Source organism: Talpa europaea, assembly GCF_964194135.1.
Source record: "Talpa europaea genome assembly, chromosome: 3".
NCBI lineage: Eukaryota > Metazoa > Chordata > Mammalia > Eulipotyphla > Talpidae > Talpa > Talpa europaea.
This window is the reverse complement of record NC_140069.1, coordinates 104,632,289-104,657,349: the sequence shown is the minus strand read 5'-3', so window position 1 is coordinate 104,657,349 and position 25,061 is coordinate 104,632,289. Positions and strand designations below refer to the sequence as shown.

Genomic DNA, 25,061 nt, shown 5'->3' with positions numbered 1-25,061 from the left:
TCTATACTCCCAAAATACAAAGAACAATGCAAATCAACATTACATCAATTAAAAAAAATTAAACACAAAATAATTTAAAAACAAAATTGCAAGGGATGCAGAATTCCAAAAATGCATGGTAGGTACTTGAATCTAACTAGAAACATAAGTTCTTGAATGTCCATTTTTTCCCATTCTTTCTAGCTTTTTCCCAATCATCCCACCCATTCCATTCTAGACCACTCATTTAGAAGTAGATCTATACAACCTAAATAGAGGGCCCATTTATCTCCAACAACAAAGTTCAGCAGTTTCTAACTGTCAAGAACTGTGATATGTATTAGATTTTCCCTGCTTTCAAGCTAACAAGTTAATCTGCCATGAATGCCTGTAGAAAATTCAAGATTCCTTGGTCTGAAGCAACGGATTTGATAATTTACAATAAGAGCAATAGCTAGAATGTCAGTATTTGTGCTACTTCCACCAGCCCAGATTCCCAAGAGAGATGTGAAAAGGCGCCAAGGTGACATCTACATAGGCAATGGGCTGGGTTATGGGGGAAGAATCCAAAGCTCACAGAGCCTAAATCTTTTATAGTAGTCAGTATGCTATACCTAGAAGGGACAATTATCTTTATTATTCTATACAATGAACCATCTATCCTTTGCCCTGGAGAGAGCCACTGTCTCTATGAAGCAAAACTCCTCCCTTTAAAAAAATATCCTTAAAAAGATGGCCCAGAGCAGGGCCTCCCTGGTGGCGCAAGGGGTTAAGACCGAACCTATGGGGCTGTCCACAGCTACTGCGGCACGGGTTCGATCCCTGGCCAGGTAGTTACCCACAAGGCGCAGCAGACCTCTCCTGGCTCACCCACTGCTCCCCTCAGCAGTGTATTTCAGTCAGTCTGCCTGTTCTGTTCCCCACTCTGTCTCTGGTGAATCCTCTCACCCCCCCACACACACACACCTCTGGCCTGTACCCCAGTTCTTGTATACATAAATAAATAAATCTTTAAAAAAAAAAAAAGATGGCCCAGAGCAAAGGCACATAGAGCCTCTGCTTGAAAGAAGTGTGGAGACATGAGACATGCTGTAGAACTGTCTCCAACACCAACTAGGCGCTCAACAAAAGTGACCCTCTCCCCACCCACCTCAATGTTCTGTGCTTAGATAAATTAGGGAAATATTAAACAAAGTTTTTTTTTTTTTAGTTTAAGTTTCTTTGAAGCAGAACTTAGAGGCTTTAATAACCCAATGTGGCTTAATAGATCTCCAACAGGAGGATATAGAATGCAGTGTTTCTAAACCCATTTTTCACAAAACACCTATTAACATCTCCCAGGGGTATATTCCTTGGATCACAGTTTGGGAAATCAGGAAAGTTTATACCATGTGCCCAAAATCATCATTCTTTCTTGTACAAGGTTAGCTAATATTTTCCCATTTATTTCCTAAAATCCCAAATCCACAGGGAAGTGTTTACATAAAGAAATGCTTTTTAAAAGTATTAAACTGGTGAAAGCAGAAAATTGAAGTTTCTTTGTGTAAAAAAAACCCTTAAAAATAATTGAGATAATGTAGGTAAAGTACTTAGCACTAGCTGGCACACAGTAAAAGCTCAAAAAAAAAATAGCAGCTATTATAAGTATTAGGCATTTTTATCATGGTGCAATTACAGAACCCTCTTTGTTATAACACACTGAATTCCTATTATAAGTAAGCTGGTGTGGCCGTAGTCACATCGGGTCATGACTAGTGATTTTTCCTTCTCTAATTCTACTACCGTACATTTTCCTACATGCAATGTTTCCATTCTCCTCGTGCCAATATTTTACTCCACAAACTGGACCTTATAAACCTCTAGGTTTACTTTAGTCTAAATTTGATAAATGTTACTCAAAGCCAGTCTTCTTTTTGCTTTAACATAAAAAATTAGATACCCATTTATTTAGAAGAACTCATTGAAATGTTTTGTATTTATGCTTTCTTCAGTTCTTTCACCCACAGTTTTGCCACTGAAAGGTCAAGCTGGAGCTTAGGAGCAAGTGCAAAGAACGTTAGCTTAGTTATCTAAGGCTCAACACGAGAAAATACAGCTAGTCCTGCTTGCTGCTCAAAGTAAAGGAAATGTCAAGTTAGCTTGAGTGGGTTCCAAAAGAGATGTCTTAATTCCCTGTTTCTTCCAGGTGCTCTCACGACAGTGTCTCTGTTTACCTTCCAAGGAAGGGGACCTGGCAGGTGAGGTAAGATCCGTTTCTATAGTACATGTATCACCTGACCAGACTTCCTCTCAAAAAGGTATCTTTTGAAATATTAGATAAAGACAGGTCCAATTAGACAGACTTAATAATTGAATCTAAGTTTTAAAAAGAGGTACAGAAGGAGGAGGATTTCTCCAATTATCTCAGAATGGCAGATAACGAAATGACAAGGAAATGAAAATCATCTAGTATTCTTCTGTGTGCTTGCCTTATGTTAGAACCGTATGCTCAGTTACTTGTTTGTAAACTTCAATGTGATTTCCTCCCTTTATTTCTCAGTGTAGAGAAGCAATTAATGAACATTTATAAAATATTATTTTATATCTAATCACAAACTACTTTTATTTAACCATAACATGGCAGTGACTATCCACTAGCATATCTGCTCCTCTCAGAATGATCAACACTCTAAATCCAGTTATTAAAAGGAACTTCTGTTACTCACATATTTTAGGTCTTTCTTGGATAGCAGATAAACAGGAAAGTAAATTTCCAAAATTTTAAAATCCAAAATTAAAAAAATCAAATCTTACACTTACATAGCCATTAGAGTGAAGAAGAAACCCCCAAATAAGAAATTTCATCTAAAATGTATGTGGTCTACATACTAAATTTTCATCAAAATTGTATTAAAATCTCTGCTTAAAACTTCATAGCATATACTATCTCTAGATATCTTTAAATACCTGTTTCTGATAACTCAAACTTTTTAAAAAGTTAGTTCTGAGGAATTATCTCACTAGTATAGTTCTCACAAGCTATAAGGAAGTTGCTGGGCATTTTCCTTACCTTGCATCAGAGTCACCAGGAAATTTTAAAAATATATCCCTTCTGGTTTATGCTCAACGAAAAAAAAGCCAGAAGGAAAAAGAAAATTATTGGATGTTTTCACTTATAGGAAGAATATAGGGGAACCAAATAAGGGATCAAGAAAAAAATAATTATCTTAAGACAAAAATAATGATAATTATAAAATAATAATAATTATTATTATCTTAAGAAAAAATAATTTTAATAAATAAAAAACCAAAAATAACAGGCAACTATAAATCAGAGACTTTCTACAGGGGAGAGGGGGGCAGAGCGATCAAAACAGGAGGGAAGAGCACAAGGGACTATGCACGGGTGAATTGGTGGGGGGAATTTTACAGCTCCTTTACAGCTGAAAGGAGAAAGCAAACATTGTATAAAAATGAAGAATGATATAAAATATATTTAAATTAAAAAATAAATAAATATAAAATGTGTTATAGAACTTTACTAAAGGATCAGTGGGTGCATTTTAAACAGATCTAACTAGCAGCAGAAAACTGCTCTTTAGAAAAGGAGTGGCTTTCTCTTTGAAAGAGTAGAGAGAAAACTGCTTTCTACTCTTGTAAACAATGATAAGCTCAGGAGTATTCTTCTGTTTCTCCAACATATCACCTTCCTGTAACCACTTCTTCAAGCATAGAATCAAAAAAGATAGAATAAAAAGATGGAAATAATACATATACATGGTGTTTGCATTTTTCTAGCTACGAGGTGGTGAGAAAAGCAAAAGTCATCGTCAGTTAAAGTCAAGTCGAAGAAAGAGTATTCTGCTGGAGACTGGCTGAGACTGAAGCCAAGTTGCTGAGAAGTCAGGAACATGTCTTTTAAATCAAATCAAGAAAGTAAATTGAAGTTTAGTAAGTTTTACTGGACTATTTAAATTTTTATTCGATTTAGTTCAAAAAGGAATAAAAGTAATCACATTTACTTCCCTACTCTGGGAAAATACTCGACTATTCAGACACATTATTTTTAACCTAGTCAAGGCTTCCCCCTGGTGGCTGCTTACCCCAATTATTGATATAAGAGTTTTTGTTTTTGGGGTTTGGTTTTTAGTTTCTTTCATTGAGGTAACATTGGTTTACAACACTGTATATGGTTTAGAAGATTAGAATCACACCCCTCAGGTTTTTGTAGAGAGACTTAAATAAAACTCTTGAAAGATTTCAAGTTTCATCTTTGATGTAAGAACAGACACAGGTTGGTTTCTAATGTGTTCTAATATACTCATTCTTGCAAAGTGACTATCTTCAACTCTATTTCCTAGGGCATCTTTAATTTTTTGGTTTACCAGCCCTGAACTGTGTTGCTAAAACAATACAAGATATTTTTATGCTTTTGTTGTTGTTGTTGTCTATCTTTGTATATTCTTTACAAATCATAAAAAAGCCCTATTAAAACTTAACTCCTGCAGATGATCAGAAGGAGGGCATGCCCCCCCCCACTATGGTCCTACACTCACTTGCTTCTAATGGGAGGGGCCCTAACTCAGGTCACCCCAAGATCTCTTCAGGAATATTTCTTCAGAATTTCTTCAGGAATGTCCATAGCAGACATAATTCAAATGTGTTCATATACAAAGTAGTTAGCATTTATTAACTACTTTTTTTTTAATTTGACAGCTCTATTTCTCCGATAATCAGCTATTTCCTCTTTGTGGAAAACCGAGTACAGTATTTTGTGTTTCATTTCTTTAATTTTCATTATGAACTTAAGGTTATTATTATCATTTTAAGATAGGAATTTAAACAGAACAATCAAAAGTAGTAGCAATTGGGAAAACAGAAAGCAAAAGAAGCTGGGCATCCAACCAATGCCTTAAAAATTACCAAATTTAAGATATTATCACCATGTAATCACATTCTAGTAAAAAAAATTATACTCTAAAAATGGGCTAGAAGTTAGAAAGAGAAATTTCTCAAAGTAAATCACCAACAGAAAGAAAAGTCAGCAAATCTGAAATAGTAAATATTTATTCCTTGTGGTACACATCAAATATACAGTGGTCTGCATCAGAATATTTATTCACAAAATGAAATGAATTACTTACAGTTACTGTGAAACAGTATGCCACATTTTTTCAAAGGCAGAGACGCACCATACAAATGTTATTGAAAGTGGTAACTAAATTAACTATCTATTAAAAGCTATAATAGCTATTATTATACATATTGACATGGACTATATTAAAGATATATCTTCCCATGGAAAAAATGTGTACCACATGATCCCGTTTTAAAATATTTCTGTTTACATTCAATATAACACATTCACAAACCGAGAAGGATATATACTAAATTTGGTATTGGAATTAGGACAATTTTTATTTTTATTTCCTGCTCTTTATTCATCTATAGTTTCTGACAAAGAATTGTGGTATGTAATATTCATGTCTTTTTACTAAGCTATTTTTAAAAGAAAAGAAAAATGTCCCATGCTAGTTTTTCAGATCAAAAACATTAATGGGCAACCACCATGTACTTCTTCAAAAAAGATCATTGTTGCCGAGTAAATAAGAAAAGTTTTCCTTGTTTAAGGCCTACTCATAGGATGAGGGACACAGGGTGCACAGAGCACAGATCCAGGATCTCTATTGTTTGTTTTCATCATTTTTGGAATCTGAAATTCCTGTACATCCTCACATTCCGACTGACTAAGGAAAGATGAGTTTTTTCCTTATATTTTGCAATAACTGGCTTTTGCTGCACTCTGCTGGAACATTCCCTGTATAAAATTATCTGTTCTGTACAAAATGATCAATAAGGGGATGCTTCCTTAAGTCTTTGCTACACGCAACTTAAATGTTTTCATGGAGGCTTGTACATTCCTATAAATGAAAGAAGATATTCTTTATGTAACATAAGGGATAAAGTTTACAAGCATATACACAAAAGATCACCATGCTCACACACAATATATGATTTTACATGCAACTGGTATGTTAAAGGTAGTATTTTTATATACCCTCGGAGACAAATCTTTTCTCATCTCATCTCAATAAATTTAAAGATATATCTTCAACTCTGTAAAAGTTCCTGTAAATTCCTTGAATATACCTAACTGGATTCACATCCTGTAGAATCGTCACCAAAAAAAAAAAATTAAGACAGTTTGAGGAAATAGCCAGATGATTTACACTGCTTTGTCAGATTTTACTTTTACTTCTTTCCCCAAAACACCTGTAGTCAACATTCGGCATGAAGCTCTTTCAGTGAAAACTAAAGCAATTTGTGTTGGCCCAAGACTCCACAAAACAGTGTATAGAGAGCCCTCGGTAACACAGATGCAATGGAAAAGAGCCGTAGCCGGCTTGTTTCAACAATCTTCGAGGGCAGTGAGGAAAACTTTCACCTTAGCCTTGTCTTGGGAGTTGCAAACACAGATGTTGGCAAGAATCCCAGCATACACAAAATATTTCTCAATTTTTACTAATACCTGCTAAAATTATGTTTTGGCCTCTTTGCTTGGAAAGAAAAGTCTGGAATGACCCCATCTTTCGACTTTATAATCTGCATAAATCTCTTGAAGAGGGTTCACAGGGAAAGTTTCCATGGAACATTTTTCTTTTGAAGAAAAAAAAGAAAGAAAAAAGAACAGTGGCCTCGAAGCAGTGCCTCGAAGCAGTGTCTCCCTCTCTATGGGTTTTCCTGCTACACTATCAAATGAGATGGGGAAATTCAGGAGTCCAGAGGTCACAGAATAAATGTGTGGAATGACCTTAGGATGGTCCCTGTCCAAACTTCCCAACAGCATCTTCAAGAGCCTACTATGCTGGGGGCGGACAGGAAGCAAACTCAGTCCTCTTGGTCAAAAGGGTCTTATTTTGCATAAATAACCTGCTACAAGGGAAAAAAAATAGCAAAAAAGTGACCTAGCAAAGGGAAATGAGCCCATACCCACAACACACTTAGAAGGTCCTGAAGTAATTTTTCAAATCTATTGTCCTAAAATCACTAAGTGTCCCTAAAATAGAAAATTATCTCCATTTTATAGAAGAGGAAACTGAGGCTCAGAGTTTCATTAAATATATCCATGGTCATACAGGTGATTAGCAGTGAAGTCAGGGTTGAAACTGTCTGACCACAAAATCTTTCAAAACAGCCTCAAAGACTTTGGTTCTTGTCCCATCTCAGTTACTTACTGTGGCAGCATTTTGAGCAGAGCATTGAATTTGGGGAACTTCTTTTTAATTCCTTCATGAAAGGAGGAAGCTAAACCTGATTTCCAGGACTCAACCCCCAAATTCCATTATTCTCAGGATCTGCTCATATCTTTCTCCTAAGCCCTTCACCCTTGTGTGTGTGTGTGTGTGTGTGTGTGTGTGTGTGTGTGACATTAAGGATGTAAACTCTTTAAATGAAAATAAAGGCCAAGGTAATCCTAAGGCTTCATATGTACTGCTGAGTATAGCCGGCAATTGTCAGTAATATTCTTTCCAAACCTGATTATGTTCCATGGTGTTTACTGGCTATGAAATAAAAGTAAGACAAATGAAGCTCCAACTGTTATTAAAATATTCAATGTGGTCTCAGGAAATCCTACTGAATTTTATATAATTTATTATTTATAATTTATACCTAATATATAATATATAATTTATTATAATTTTAGGGAATAAAGTTACCTAAAATTACTTATTATTTATTCACTACAAATTTGCAAAAATAAATGATCTAACAAATTTGGAATCAAATAATAAAAGCTCTTTTTTGCCACAACACCATTACTAGGATCTGATTTCACAACATTTTATTGCTGTATCATAATCTCTAAGCAACGAATTTAATTGGAAAATTATTACATTTAAAAAGAAAATATTTCAATATTTTTACATGGATATGTTTACCTATTTCCATTAATTGTTTAATCAATTGTTTGGCTTAATGAAAGCACAGTTTTTCAAAAAGAAAAAAAGCAACACTTTTAAATTTTATTTTCCTCAATAAAAAGGTACATTTTATTTCACTATTGATGTAAGTTTTTAATTAAAACTCCAAAGCCACATTTTTGTTTTTAAATGACAGATATTTTCATTAACTAACAAATAGTTAACCCATTGCCACAATCCTCCTGAAATAATGTGTGTGATAAAGAATAATTAAAGTAGCAAGGGCAAAAGGTTACTTAAGACTTTACTACGGTGTGAGCTTAAATTATAGGTTTTAAACAAGATGCAAGGGCCAATGCACATGAAAAAAAAGTGCAATTTTAATGGAATGCAGAACAAATTAACTTTTTAACATTTAATACTACCCAATTGCATAATGGGATTTTGCTAAGTGCTACAGGGAGCAGAAAATAAAAGTAACACTGCGAGGTATGCTTGTTAACTACTTTAAGCTACAGACATTACTGGTCCACTAAATACTGTAGTAAATGGACACGCATGACATGAAAGACACTGGATTCTACCATCTCATTGGCATGTTTTGTTGGCTGCTGCTATTTAAAAGAGAGGAAGGATTTAAAAAACAAAACTTTAGGAACTTTTGTTAGCATATTCTCAGAATTTCTTCCCCATACTTCTCCAGGCTGGGAAAATCTTCTCATGTAGGATTACCTTCTCCCCTGTGAAGCCAACCAGAAAGGTGGCCTACAAGATGCCTTTAAGCCCAGATGTCCCCATGGGGTCAGTCACCATGGCATTCCCCTCCTGGACCTGGGGAGGCTACAATTCAATCCATGACTCTTGCTTGTAAAGCAATAACCATAGGGCATGGGGCCAGCCTTTGTTTTCATCCAATTAATTGAGTGAAAATGGTTTCTACTGTGAAAAGACCCTCACGACCTCGCTCCAAAGTTTGACAAAAGAGGGATGGAGCACACATGCAAGCTTCGGAATTGCACTGCAACTCACCATCCAGACACTTGCCACATACTCTGGCTCCTAAGGGAGAGGGTCAGTGACATCGTCACTTCTTGTTCCCTTGATTGTGGTGAAAATACATCCATCATTATTCTGCTGACCACATTTGAAATCAAAAACCTGCTTAGGCATCCAGAGGGACCAATAACCACGCTACTTTTGAAAGCACTAAGAGCTAATCTTAAATTTTCTCCAGCATTGTCAGGAGCTATATTCATTATTCCTTATTCATTTTATAAACTTTGAGGTTCCTACCATATGCCAGGCAGTGTGTTTGAGAGAGTAAACAAGACAAATATGACCCCTGTCCTCCCAGGTCCTAAGATACACGGCCACAGAGAGTGTGTCACCCAGGCTTTCTCCTTGGCAAAGAGGAAAGTGCTCAAAATCAAAAAGTGACAACAACAGCAGATACTCTGCTTACATTTTTCTTCGTCATGTGCTCTCTTTTCTATGCTTTAATCGTTGACGATTTTCCTAAGAACTTGGTCAAATGAAGAACTGGCCATTAGAAAGAGAAAATGTAACTAAGATATCTGTTTCCAAAGGGGGACAATGAAAACTCACTCTGATAGCCAGAAAATATCCTTTCTTATAGTTATGTATATACTAAATATTTTGAATTTCCTTGTCCTTTACAGATTCTGCTCAACAATTATGGAAACCTCTGCCTCTGAGTCTGAATAATCTCAGAATCCTTCTCAACTCGGTACTTGAAGCAACTACCACCAAATGTTCAGAATTAGCATAGCAGCTAAAAAATCATTTCTAGTACTGTCATAGATTGTATGAAAGAAATTTTCTATACCCAATAAATAGAAGGTTGGAGTGAATGAATATGGTCAGTTACAATACCACAGATCTAGGAATATGGATTTCAAAGAATATCAAGTATCCAACTTAATTATAGTCTACAAATGTATCTACTAGTGCCATACTTAAGCTCACAGAGTGAACTTCCCCAGTGAAACAATACTATACAGTTGTGGGTTTTTCACACGCTAGTCATAAAAAAACTCTTACAGCCCATTATGTGCTAAAATGGAACTCAATCACTACACATTTGAAAAGGAAGACTAGTAGAAACAACGGAGTTATGAGAGATTAGTATACTATTCACCATAAAAGTTTAAAACAGTTCTGTGGACTCCACCCAAGGTCTAACGACTACTCAAACTGTTACATCATTGTATCTATTGCAATTGCTGAGGTACATATCTCATCTCCCCAACTAGATTGGAAATTACTTGAGGAGGAAAACCATTTCTAACACATTTTGTCTCCTTTCCCAACTCTCCTACCCAGTGTCCCTAATAAATATCTATTGATCAAGTATAGAAAAATGGCAAATTTTCCTAAAAAGTAATTGAGGCCTATCAGAGGAGCAACTAAGCCTATCTTTTTCTATTCACATACAAAGAAAAGGAACAATGGAGTTTCAGTGTAAATTTTTTGCTCACTAAAAGGAAACACCTGGCTCTCTTTACTGACTCCACGTCACATGTAATGGGCATTCATACTTGTCAGATGCTTATATGTTATCAATGTATTTTAACACACAAAATCCTACTAGATAGTAAACTCCCTATGGTGGGATCATGGTTCTTTTGTGCACGTTGAGAACTTGGTAACTGGCTTAGTGACCCCAGCACATAACAGGCACTCAAATAATATTAGTTGACTGAATGAGTGACTACAGGACCCAGACAATATTTTCAACATGTCCCCTGAGATCTGTATAGAATCCTGAACACTGAAACGTACAAAACTGCTCAGTCTAGCATTCACTTTTCTAATTTTTACATATGTGAGTAAAAGACTTATTTCTGTTCCATTTTAATTTTTATAATATTGAAAAAGAAAAAAAGGCAGCACAAACTTGACGATAAAAAAGAAACTGATACTTGGGCTCAGAATCAGAAGGCATTACCAGGGTGGAGAATACTAAGAAGGAGGACCCCCGAGAAGGAGGTAGCCAGATTGACACCATTGGTACAAGCCCAATGTACCTAGATTTCTGATTTTTCAGGAGAAACTAGAAATCAGATTTTTTAATCTAAAGCTTCAGGGTTTTTCATTTTAGTAACAAATAAAGGTACTAATAAAAATATTGTTTTGGCCAATTTTAGAGTCTGGTCAAAAAGAATATGATTTATTCTGATGCTGTTCCTAAAGGCAAAAGAGAGAGAGAAATGGGAGCAAGCACTCCCCCTCCTTAGAAGTGTTTAAGCAAAACTAAAAGGCTATAAATCAGGAATACAACAATCAGGAGGCTGAATGGCAGTTTTTTTTCAAAGATTTATTTTTTATTTATATAAGAGCTGGGGTACATACAGGCCAGAGGCGCAGGAGGGCGAGAGGATTCACCAGGGACAGAGTGGAGAGCAGAACAGGCAGATTGACTGAAAGCACTGCTGAGGGGAGCAGCGGGCGTGACAGAAGAGGTCGGCCGCACCATGTGGGTATCTCCCTGGCCGGCAGGGAATCGAACCCACACTGCAGCGGCTGCAGACAGCTTCACAGCACTGCACTCAACTCACTGTGCCACCTGGGAGGCCCTGAATGGCAGTCTTAAAGATGCCTTCTAACTTGGGGGGAAAAAAAAAACATAATGACTAGGGCAATGGTTTTCAAAGTTTGTAAAATTTGAAATCCCAACTAAAGTTCAATACTTAAAACAAATAAAACTGAGTATTTCAATTGAAGGCTAACCTTCCCAACCTTATTCTGATGGCCCCCTCTTACTTCACTGCAGCCTTGGGGTTCCACTGAAACCAGTTTTGGAAAATCAATGACTGTGGTGGTGGGCTTTTTGGAATGAGAGGGAACAAGACAAATTCAATAAGGCAGATGGATTTAGAGTCATAGTCTAAAGTAAAATATGCCCCATTATAAAGTGATGTAGCTAAAAGCCAAAGGCAAAGAGATACCCAAAGGTAATATAAACTGAGAAATAGTTTTTCCCATTTTTCTTGAGTTTAGAAAGCATGTGCAAGAGAAAATACTACAAAGCTGAAAGACAAACCAGATGAGATCACTTAGAAACTAATACTTACAAAAGCAATGCTATACTTTAATCTCCACATCCAACAAAGCCTGTGACCAAGATCCAAATCCATTATAAACCTACACTAAAATCAGAAGACACCATTTTCACCTGTAAAACTGGCACAGAATTTTTTGCATTTTAATGATAAATCTCAATGTTAACAGAAATGCCAAAAAGGGGACTTTCTCCACTGCTAGAGGACAATGAACTAATACAACCTTTCTCAAGGGAAATATTAGAGCCTTCACAAATACACATGGACCTTGGCCCAGCAATTCTGCATTGGAAATTAAGACTAAGGAAATGGTCGGGAAACTACCAAGTTTTACCTTGATGTTCATTGCAGCATTACTTATAGTAATGATGTCACCAAAGCAATTGATTACATTGATTTTGACATAGCCACACTATGTAGCATTAAATAAGATGGAAAGGTTATAATAACATTTAAATGACATGAAAAATATTTGAAATGAAATTAAGAAGATGTGGTACATATATACCATGGAATATTACTCAGCATTCAAAAAAGATAAACACATGCAATTTGCAGCAACATGGATGGCACTGGAAGGGATCATGCTCAGCGAAATGAGCCAGAAAGAAAAAGAAAAATACCGGATGGTCTCACTCATAGCAGGAATCTAGAAAACTTAAATAAGGGACCAGGAAAATGAATAACTATAAGAAAGTGAAAATCAAAATCAACAAAAAACTATGAACCAGAGACACTTTTTGGGGGTGGGGGGGCGGGAGGGTAGGGATTGGGGTCAGAATGGAGGGGTTGCAATTTTATGGGGAATATAAAAATAAAATTTATTATTAAAAAAAAGAGGAAAAATCAGCCTATAAACACATTTTTTATATATAATGATCACAACTTTTTAAATGAACACATGTATACACACAGAGAAAGCAAGAATAAGCCTCACAGGGAATTACAGATGTCTTACATTTGCTTGAATTTTACAGATTTTCTACCATTATAATAGTTGACATAATTCTTAGTTTTTTTGTTTTTTTTTTTGTTTTGTTTTGTTTTGTTTTGTTTTTGTGGGACCCTAGCCGGCGGCCGGGGAATGAACTGGCGCTGCAGAGGCCGCGGGCAGCCTCGCAGCCCAGTGCTCAACTGCTGCGCCACCAGGGGAGGCCCATAATTCTTAGTTTTTTTCCAAAAGATACATATGTATTTCTGACTGCTTTGAAAGAAGCTGGTAAAAGGTTTTTTTCAGATATAAATTAAACTCATTTTTATATAATCCAATTAAAAATCAATCATTGTTTACCTCCTGCTTGATCATTTCCCCCTTTCTGTCCTGTTTCTATTAGCAAACAAAGATATTTGTAGGCCTGAAGCAGTTTAGAAATTACTTCGATAGATCTAAATCCCAAAGTAAAATACTACAGTGGCACTCATGTACTACCTCCTTTTCAGTTCACTCTGGAAAGATGGATTTTCATTTGGTTTAGTTTTTAACTCACTATAAGCAAGAGGCCAATGCAAGGTAGCCCCTGTCTTTAGCTACTCACATCAGCATACCACATGTAAATCTGCTCTCTGCAGTTGGGCTGGTTGGTCCTTGAAGCACCTTTTGAGTGCTGATGTACACTGATACTAATGTTGATCTTCTAGTTAAGATACTGTCAGAGAATAATTCAGGAATCATCCTTGCACTTTTTATGCTATAGGTGATACTTTCAACTTATAAAATTAGCAATAATCTAGTCATCTAGATTACAGCTTTTAAAATATTCCTATTTTTGACTTTGTAATAACCACTATGTAGGACCTCCCCTGGAGGTGGTTGAGAGCCGTACTGTGAAGCTGTCCGCAGCCTCTGCAGCACCGGTTCGATCCCGGCCGGCCGGTGAGGGTCCCACATGGTGCGCAGACCTCTTCTGCCGGGCCCGCTGCTCCCCTCAGCAGTGTATTTCGTCAGTCTGCCTGCTCTGTTCCCTGCTCTGTCTCTGGTGAATCCTCTCACCCTCCCATGCATGTGGCCAGTACCCCGGTTCTTGCATAAAATAAATAAATAAATCTTTAAAAAAAAAACCACTATGTAAATTTATCTTGAGAAAAGAATCCTTTACTTAGGGGGAAAAAAGATTCAAAATAAAAAATTGAACTCAACCTGCATTAATAGGAGAATAGTTTGGTAAATCATCTTTCATGATCTCCAATGACTTCTTCACCCTAACAAAGGCAAAAGTCATAATGGTTGAGGTAGAAGTGCACTATGAAAATTCCTTGGTCACTGAAAGTTGCAGGAATACCTGGTTCTTTACACCTTTACTACTGAAACATTTGATCTGGCCAGAATTTGATGGAACGCTAAAGGAACTGTCATTTAATTTATCACCGACTGTTGAATATGAGGAATCCACAAAAACTAATTCACAGTAAAAAAAAAATGAGTTGACACCTTTTCTAGGTTCTGGATAGCCAATTATCATGTAACATTCCCTATTAAAATATATCAAACCTGCAGTCACCAGCTTTCAAAATTTTATGAAAAGTGATTTTTAAGAATAAAAACCAAAATCCAAGAGATTGTTATCAAGCTACAAACCATAATTTGGAAAGATGAAGCACCTCGTAATGTCATTTCTGGTCCTATAATTCAGGCTCATGAAAAATATGTTTAAGAAAGAATTGTAAACCTAGTTGAATCTAGAAATAACTTACCTCAAATGATAGAACGCATAAACCTTTCAAACACTTGTAACTTAACACCAAAAAGATGATGGAATCTATTCTTGTTCCAAGGTGATAACTGCTTTTTAAACACAAAGGGATCATAAAAATTCCACAGTGACACAACAGAGTCCTAAAACAACTCAATAGTTAAAATACAATAATAGCAAAGGAGGATTAGTAGCATTGTCCATAATACTGGCAATGACTGCTCAAATGCAGGAGTAAGAAAAATAAACATAGGTCTAAATATGCAAAATATAAAGTGCTTATCTCATTGGCACAAATAATATCCTGCTCTCAAAGGAAATCACTGGTAGAGATAGAAGGCATACCTACAGAAGCTTCCCTGGGAAATGTCAAACACCCTTGGGGCAGGTCCATGCCATTCAACAAATATACAATGAGCAGCTACTATGTCCTATACCAGACTCTGTGCTAGCCAATGGTGTGCAGTAATGAACAACACTGGGGCTGGCAGTTAATCCTACCCTGGAAACAGACTCAAAAAAGACTGAATATCCACTTGACTAAAATGTGCAGTACTTATCTGAAAAAATAATTCTGAGGTGCTGAAAGAAAAATGACATGGAAGTAGGGCCATAAATTTTTCTAATAGGATAAGTCTTAGTACCAAAAATACATTAAATTAATCTGTTTTGAACTATATCACTCCAATTAGTAACTATAACATCAATTAAAATGATTTTTATTTCATAGTACATACTAATTAAAAATTATGTATGATGAATCTGCTCACATTTCACTTGAGAAGCACCATTTTCTCTTTTTCAAATACTTAAGTGATCATCCCCAAAGGCAAAATATTAGATTAAGCTAGTGATATTAAACTATATAATTACCATCAACATAACACAGTTGTGTTCCTTCAGGTCAGAAACCATGTCATAATCACCTTTGTATACTTCCTCTAATCACAAAGAACCCTATTAATAATAGTGGCTCAATAAATATTTGTTAGAGCAATCCCTTAAACTGAATCTTCTAAATTCTTAATTTTAATGATCAAGTACCCTACTCTTTCTAAGAGGTTTATTTTTTTGGGGTGGGGTACATCACATTTGTAGACTGAATAATGCTTTCATGACTCAAGAACTACCACAAGATACAAATCCTAGGTAAAATCTAAACAGTTAAATTAAACACACATTACACATCTACACAAAAAGCAAAAAGAAATACACCATTTGTGTTGTTTTTTAAAATCTAGTCAAAATCTTAGTTTAAATTTAAATGTACAGGAAACAAAAATAAATTGGTTTATTTCAAGGAGACAGTTTTGCAAAGTTGTAAAACTAGTTTAACAGAATGCAAAGATTTCATCTTTCGTTAGTGAACCTAACAATAAGGTTTGTGGACAAGCAACAGTGTTGAAATCTTGTCAAGAAACATTTTAAATATTAAAAAACTATGTCAACCCTTGTTCTGCTCATGACTAAACTTGATACAATCAAGAAAAATTAGTTTCGGATGTGGGATACTTCAGGGATTTGAAGTAGTTTGCTAAATAGGAAGCTAAATCCAATTACTTTTCTGAAGATTTGGCATCTTCAACTGAAAACCAATATTCCAATTAACATTAGACAAATATCCAAGCTTATCCACATGTTCCAGGCATCCTTTCTGGCTAACAAGTAGACTGCATTTCTGTATTTAATTATTCCCTTATGCATACATAGGACCTGCATTATACTAGAAGAACATAAGGCAGATTCTGAAAAAAAGGAAAAATTTTAAATTCTTCTGTGATCCACCTCTACATCCACAATCCAAATTTTACCTCCTATATAATTTTACCTTTTTTCTAAATTAGAAACATGCCAATACAAGTCTTTTTTTTAATATGTAATGCTTCAAACTCCCTAAATCATACTGTCAATTTAGGTACTTCCTAAATCACTTCTCTCTACCCAAAAATTACAAACAAATAAAAAGTTTCACCATCAAATATTAGGCATGAATTTTAAAAGCATGAAATTTAAAAGCAACTCAGATGTTCTGAGACAGATTATTCATCTAGAAGGCTGTCTTAACTTTAAGGGAAACTTTCTGAGCAAGAACAGCTTTAAGGAGAAAAGATTCAGTTCACTGACAGTCAGTAGAAGTTATTAACAAATAGAAGAACAAATTCTCCAGAAGTGGAAAACTTGGTTAGCACAGCACACAAGCCCATGGCTCTTGGTTGTTATTACTTATTGCTTCTTGTGTCAATTAAATCAAATGCAAATTTTACATTAATATTATGTTATTTAATACAGCATATAATTTTTTTCCAAGTAGGATTTTCAGAGCAAGCAATATTTATTTATTCAGAATAAGCAAATAAGAGAATATTGGCAGTAGTGGAGTATCGTAAAGTTTCTAACTTTGAAAATTACTTTCAGTTAGAAAAAATGTAGAGAAACCAGAATCCTTGTACATTTATTGGTAAAAATACAAAATGGGAAATCAACCATGGAAAAAATACGGAGGTCTCTCATAAGATTGAAAATAGAACTACCATATGCTCTAGTACTCCACTTCAGAGTATCTATACAAAAGAACTTAAATCAATATTATCTCAAGGGATATCCTGCATTCATTGCAGCATTGTTCACATTACTGAATGGATAAAGAAAATGTGGTGTGTGTGTGTGTGTGTGTGATATGTAATATCACTCTGTCATAAAAAAAGACATTCTGCCATTCATGACATAGATGCCCTTTGAGGACATTATACTTAGTGAAATAAGTCAATCGCAAAGACAAATACTGTATAATCTCACTTAAATGACACACATATCTAAAGTAATCAAGCTCAGAGTAGTACATAGAATGGTGATTCAGCAGGATTTTCAATGGAGAGTTGTTGTGTAATGGATAGAGTTTCAGTCATGCAAAATGAAAAAGTTCTAGAGGTATGCTGTATAACAATGTACATACTGTTTAAAAAAACTATACTGTATACTTAAAAATTTCTTAACAGAGTACATAGCATAAGGAAAGGAAAGAAATGTGAAGGGCAAGTTTGATCAAAAGAATACAATCTAATAAGCAAATGGAAGGTGTTCAATGTCATTAGTCATTACGAAAAAAGCAAATGAAAATCACAATGAGATACCACTACACATGCACTAGAATAGCTATAATTTAAAAAAAGGAGGGCCTCCCCTGGTGGCGCAGCGGTTGAGCACTGGGCTGCAAAGCTGCCCGCAGCCTCTGCAGCACCGGTTCGATCCCCTGCCACCAGCGAGGGTCCCACATGGCGCAGCAGACCTCTCCTGCCTCGCCTGCTGCTCCCCTCAGCAGTGTATTTCTTCGGTCTGCCTGTTTCTGCTCCCTGCTCTGGCTCTAGTGAATTCTCTCACCCTCCCACACTTCTGACTGTACCCAGTGCTTGTAGAAATAAATAAATCTTAAAAAAAAAAAAAAAGGACAATAACAAGTGATAGTGATGAGGCAGAGAAAGTGGCACTCTGAAACATTGTTTGCGAGGCTATAAGCTGATACAATCACTGAGGAAAACAGTTGGTCAGTTTCCTTAAAAGTTAAATGTAAATTGATCATATGATCCTACAATTCCATTCCTAATAATTTATCAACAGAAAATAAAACATATGTCCACAGAAAGAAATGAATATGAATGTTCACAGGAGTATTATTCAGTTATTGGTCAATTGATGAAAACAAAACGTGTGCTATCTGTACTATGGAATGCTGTTCAGCATAAAAAAAGAATAAAGACCTGGCACATACTACAACATTAAAGAATCTCAAACACATCAATTTAAATAAAATAATTCAGATGTGAAAGATTACTTACCGTATGATTCCATTTATATGAAATATACAGAAAAGGCCAACTTACAGAGATAAAAAGTACACTAGTAGTTTCTTGGTGCTAGAAGTAGAAGAGGTAATTAGTATAAGTGGGTACAAGGGAGCTTTTGAGGATAATAGTAATATTTTAAAATTGAATTGTGGTATTAGTTTGCATGATCCTATAATTTACTAAAAATAATTAATTTATAATGAATGGATTTTGTATATGTACTATATATCAATAAAGCTTCTTTTAAATGAGGATAAGCTGATTTCACTGGGATGTAGGTTTTGCAAAAACAGGTGTTGAGAATACAAAGAATTGGGTCTATCCTTCAAAGATCTTTGAGTACCAGAGTAAAAAGCCTCAACTTAATCTGATAAACAGCAGGGATCCCCTGAAAGTCGTGGAATGGAATAGGATAAAAACAATCCGATGCTACCGATATATTCAGGATAGTCTTATCTATGTGTCAGAATAGTAGTTGACATATTCCAGGACCATGGGCCTCTTTGAATCCAAGGCTTTATCACAGGAAGGGTCAATCTCCTACACACCTTTAACCTTAAATCAGAAAGGGATAAAAGACAGAGAGGGACAGCTCTGTAAAAATCTATGACTTTAAAGGAAAAACCACCTCGAAGAAGAATATGGTCTCTGAGTCCATCTCTCTAACCATTTAAATCAATTGATCAAGTATATTAAATCCTGGCCAAAAGCTGTAGTAAATGGGGTAAAGGAAGGTGGAGAATTAATATTTGGGTGGGAAGTGTGGTTAGATTTCCCTGAAATGTAATATCCTGCTATAAGATATTTGGACTCATATAAAAGGAAACTTAAAAACAATACAGAATTGGCCATCAAGGGAAATGGTGAAGTTAGTATCTGCTGATCTTATTGCACAACTTTCTATTGTAAAAAGAATGTTGAGTGACAGTGTATTTAAATCCACTTTAAAGTCTAATGTTCAAAGTTCATTTCCTTTAATTACAATAAATTCCTACTACAACCTGGTATACTAGATGTATAGTTGAGTCTGAAAAAAATAACTTTTAAAAAATACATCACCTCATTTTATCCTTGTTTATATTTTGATACTTTCAAGCAATACTCGGGGCACTATTAGGTGTCTAGTACTAATATACAGAGAAACACCTATCAGGCCTGATCTCTAACTGCTAGCTGTTCATAGATACTCTTATAAAGACAGTACATCTTTATATTTTGCTAAGAAAGATTATAAAATGATCTCTCCAGGAAATTGGATTTGTTTCTCTTTATTTAAAGAGAGAAAAAGGAAAGAAGGAAAGAAAGGCAGAGGGGCAGGTTATGAGGATTGTGCTTATTGTTAATGCACAATTCAAACCATTCAGAACTCCACTTACAGAAAACTAATAGAAAAGGAATAATTGTACTAGATGGAATTAAACAGGAAGATAGATAACAAACATGAAAGAAAACCTCATACAATTACAGATAATTGTAGACCACTTATATATTTTTCTCTCATCACTGACACAAAAAGATAAGATTTTTCATTTCCTTATGAGTCCATTAATAGTTTTATTGTAATACTAGAAACATCTTGCTTCTTTGTGTATCTCAAAGGACTAATTTTTTTTAAGATCAAACAACAAATAGGATGAAATTTTAGCAAAAGAGAGTACTCCCTGATAACTTTGGTTTAGAAAATCAGACAGATGATCAAATTTCTGAATCTGACAAATTTTCCAAAATAAAATGATAATATTAAATTTAAAACCTAGGCAGTGGTTCAAACTAACACTAGCAAGCAGAAAACTCAAATACTGACTGAGTTTATGTAGATAAAGAAGAATGCATTCAATTTATTAAAAACACACATGCCCCAGGGGGCACAAAGCATACCAGATGAATATTAAAAGTAGAATGTTTTTAATACTCTAATAGGTCTATTCTCCCCTGGATTTATGTACAGACTCCATTAATGTCAATTAGTGTTACATACCTAAATTCAGGGAAGGATAACTCCAATGTTATAATAATGTTTTGCCTTTATATATCTTGCTTGAAAACTAATTCAGGCTCACAAAGTCCTGTAAGTTAGATCACTATCATTAGAATCTACCAAACAGAAGTTGACTTGCCAACAACCACACCCTGATCTAAGGGTTAGATGACTCAAAAGGCCCCATTTATTTCCTGAAATTCTGAACTGATGGAAATTTAGGATTCTAAATTCCCTGCCCTAAGCCTGTGAGATATAATAAATATTTATTGAGAATTTTACTAGACGGAGAGCACCACGCTAGATGCTATTCAGACAGGTTTGAAGGGGTCTTATGAAAGTGAAAAGCTGAGGCCTAGAGAGGTTAAGTGACAAAGTCAAAGAGCTGGAAATATTTGGGGATCATAATGCTGTATACCTGAAACACACGGTATTATGAAACCATATATTCCTTTGTGTTAAATGAGCCAAAATCATGCTCATTTAAGGAATCAAGAACCAAAAAGTTCTCAGACTTCTGCATGACTTAAAATGAATTTTATATTTGAAGACCATACAAATAAACAGAGTAAAAGGAAGTTTTAAGTACAGAAAAAAAAGTAGCAAATAGCAACCCCAAACCACAGGATCTCTGTTTAAAATTATGCCTAATACAGTTTGTTTTACAAAGGAGAAAAATCAGCCAATTGCCTTTCTAGAATATTAATGATGCTCAGTCATTATCATACATATTTCATCATCTGACACAATTAAACTTTCAGATGAGTAAACACTCTCCCTCTACTGCAACAGCAGGCTAGTGTACAAATGCGGGTGGGGAGGGAAATCTCAGTACACAGAAATACAAGCCAAGCCATTGGATGAGTCCAAATTTCTCTTATTTTAATTGATTCAACTAATCAGTCCTTCACTGACCAACAAATGTACATGGAAATTTTATATCACAATAAAGAATTCATTTTCCAAAGCTTTTCTGACAAGTGCCACCATTAGCATTCTATGACCAAGAATCTGAACTTCAGGATAAGCAAACCAATTAACAAAGTCTCTACTTCCTCTGATACTCAAGTTTCAAAAGTAATACTTTGGGGCCTCCCTGGTGGCGCAGTGGTTGAGCGCTGGGTTGCGAAGCTGCCCGCAGCCTCTGCAGCACCTGTTCGATCCCCGGCTGCTCCCCGGCCACCGGAGGAGGGTCCCACATGGCGCGCAGACCTCTCCTGCTCCCCTCAGCAGTGTACTTCGGTCCTTCTGCCTGCTCTGCTCCCCGCTCTGGCTCTGGTGAATTCTCCCACCCTCCAGCGCTTCTGACTGTACCCAGTGCTTGTATGTATGTATGTATAAATCAATCAATCAATAAATCTTAAAAAAAAAATCACTTAAAAAAAAGTAATACTTTGAAGAACTCTCCAAAAGATTTTGTTACCTTTCTGATAGGTGTATGCACAATCACTATTGATTATGAATATATATTTATACATATACGGATTGTGAATGTATTCAAATAATTGGTATACATCTTTATCTTTAACCTGACTGTAGTTTGCTAAAGAAAACCTGGTGTCTATGTCCTACCTGGAAAAGGTTAAAGTAAAAATGCCTCATGATATATTAAAGCATGAACTTTGGAATAGATTACTAATTCTCTGAGCAAGTTGTTTCGCTCTGCCCAGATTCTTAAATTCTTCATCTGTATAATGGGAATGATAATTCCACCCTCACAAGACCATAGCAAGTTTGAAATGAAGAGTGCTTCAGATTCAACAGATGTTCAACAAACACAAATTTTACTTTCCTTCCCTTCCTTTCTTAGGTTCTCCAAAAATATATTCAGGTGGTTGACAAGGCAGTATTCCAATTATACAAGGCAGTATTCCAATTATACAAAAGAGTAAATTTATTTACTTATTTATTTATATTCATACAAGCACTGGGTACAGTCAGAAGCGTGGGAGGGTGAGAGAACCCACCAGAGACAGAGCAGGGAACAGAACAGGCAGACTGACAAAATACCCTGTTGAAGGGAGCAGCGGGCGCAGCAGGAGGGGCCCGCGCGCCATGCGGGACCCTCGCCAGCGGCCAGGGATTGAACCAGCACTGCAGAGGCAGCGGGCAGCCCCGCAGCACAGCGCTCTACTGCTGCACCACCAGGGGAGGCCCCAAAAGAGTAAATTTAAATATCTAGCTGCTGGGTAAAAAAAGAAATTCTCAACATGGTTACTTCTAAAGTTAGAAGTAAAGATGAAAGCTCTCTCAAAAAGGAAGACATTTTTACAAAGTCCCAGAATCTTGTTGAAATCAGACTAAGAGTTGAGAAGTGATTGGCTCACCTTGTACACCAAAAGTCATAACAACTAATGGTACATCTTCAGTGATGTGCTCTCTTTTGGATACATAATAACGGAGGAGTGTTCAAAGGGATTTTAAGAGGATACTTGATTAAAAGCTTTTGCTCTTTTCCACATAGCAAGACCTCTTTTGTATTTTGTACATTTAATGTATTGGGCTTTTAGCTTTTTCTACTTAATTTTAGAATTGGGATTTTTCATGATTTGAAGTATTATAGACAAGATGATCCAAACCACGGGTTTTCACTTGAATCTGTATTTTTTTAGATTAAAAAAGAGAATGAACAATTTTTAAAGGAAAAATATGAATACAAATTTACTTTTTAGTTAATATTTAACTAGTTAATCATGAGTATAATTTCCCAAAGAAATTTAGAGCATCATACATATTGTTGAATTCTCCACCTTGGTTCTTTATCATCTTCTCAGAAATGTATTCACTCTTGGGGCCTTCCCTTGTGGCACAGGGGTTAAGTCTCACTGCTATTACACTATCGCCACTGCCACCTGAGTTCAATGTCTGGCCAGGGAGTTAACCCACATATGGCACAGCAGACCTTTGCTGTCTTGCCTGCTGCTTCCCTCAGCAGATATTTCAGTAGATCTGCCTAGTCTGCTCCACACTCTGTCTCTGGCGAATGCTCTCACACCCTGCAACTCTGGCCTACACCCCATATCTTCTATGCATAAATAAATTTTTTTAAAAAGAGATATATTCACTCTTGTTTTTGTCTTTCTAAGCCCTTTTATTTTTGCTTTCAAAATTGGAAATACTGTTTTGCTAGGCTAAAAAATATCCATAGTGTAATAGTATATGTATTAGTTTATCTCTTTTTGTTTTGTTCTAATAGTATGTACTTGATCTCTTCCCTTATTCATTATCAGTGGATACTGTTTCATAATGTAGACATTCTGTGATATAGACAAACCATAGTTTATTAAAAGGTATTGTATAGAAATATGAGAAGATGTATATAGTCCTCTAAAGCCAACTTTGCTTTAGTGGACACAGCAAAGACCTTAACCATGAAATTAAAACTTTATAAATTATTACCTGAAATGTGAGATGATACTTTTGGATAACTCTTGGAGATAATAATAATATGAGAAAACCAATACACTCAAATAATAAACCACAGTCAGAAGGAAAAACCAGAAAAAGGAAGGAAAAAGTCTTTTTGAACTGGAACAAATCGTTGTTTGAAAAATTCCATTTCAAAACATCAACTGACATCAAGTGTAAGTCAAGTGCTCAGTAAGACAATTATAGCATTACAATGCTAATCATCGGATGTACCAAGAACTATTTAATAATAACATTGATCATAATGGCTATTACTCACCAAGCATGTGCCATATGCTTGGTATAGTACTGTAAGTTTCACATAAATAATCAAAAATCCTCACAACAACTCTGGAAGGCAAAAGGTGGAAACTGATGGATCTTATGTAACAGCCAAGGTGACATAGTTAAAGGCGGAGCTTGACTTTGAACCTAGATTTTTCTGATTCTAAATCTTGTGTGCTATTCACTGCCCCAAAAGATATAGGAAAACAATACCTACCTTAATACTCAGGTACATGACTCTATGGCAAGGTGAAAGATTAAACCCACTAGTGAAAAATTATCACTAATAAAATCACTTACTTGCTTATAAGTCCCATCTAGCAAGGCATCCAGGTGTTGAAGAGGAGCAGGTGTTTTATCTTTGAACCTTGTTAATAACCGGCGTTGAATAGCTCGAAATTGTACAGCTCTTTCAGATAAGAGTTCTTCTACTTTTTCACCATTTATCCGTAGCTACAATGAAGAATTTCTTAAAATCAGGTTAAATGTACACAACAAAACATGTATAAGTAAGAAAACAGTAAGTGCTGGTGAAAGTTTGAAAAAATGTATATTTAAACATGAACAAATTTAACATTATAAAGTTGAGAAATCTGAAACAGTGGTATTTGATACATGAACACATGGATAACACAGCGGACTAGGTCAAATGGAAATTTAGTAAAGTTGACCTCGTATTACTGGGAAAAGATAGATTATTTAACAAATGTTTTGTGATAACTGATTAAATACATCTGGAAAAAGAATAAGATTTGTCTCCCAGTCTTCACAGAAAATAAGCTAGTGAAATCAAAGGTTTGAACACAATGAAAGCAGTAGAAAAATTAGAATTTTTTCATAAACTCGGCTTAGAAAAGCTTTTATAAGTCAAAAGTCACATACACAGAATTGAAAAA

At 35.6% G+C, this 25,061-nt stretch overlaps 1 protein-coding gene across 1 annotated transcript in view; it reads right to left on the bottom strand.

Annotated features, from left to right (window-relative positions):
* Positions 1 to 25,061, bottom strand: part of BBS9 (Bardet-Biedl syndrome 9) — a gene marked incomplete at both ends in the record, with an annotated part of 347,147 nt that overhangs the window by 149,453 nt on the left and 172,633 nt on the right. Inside the window, one exon of the mRNA XM_084230604.1 lies at positions 24,466 to 24,618. Coding sequence (XP_084086730.1) covers positions 24,466 to 24,618 — 153 coding nt within the window. The remainder of the gene's footprint in view (positions 1 to 24,465; positions 24,619 to 25,061) is intronic.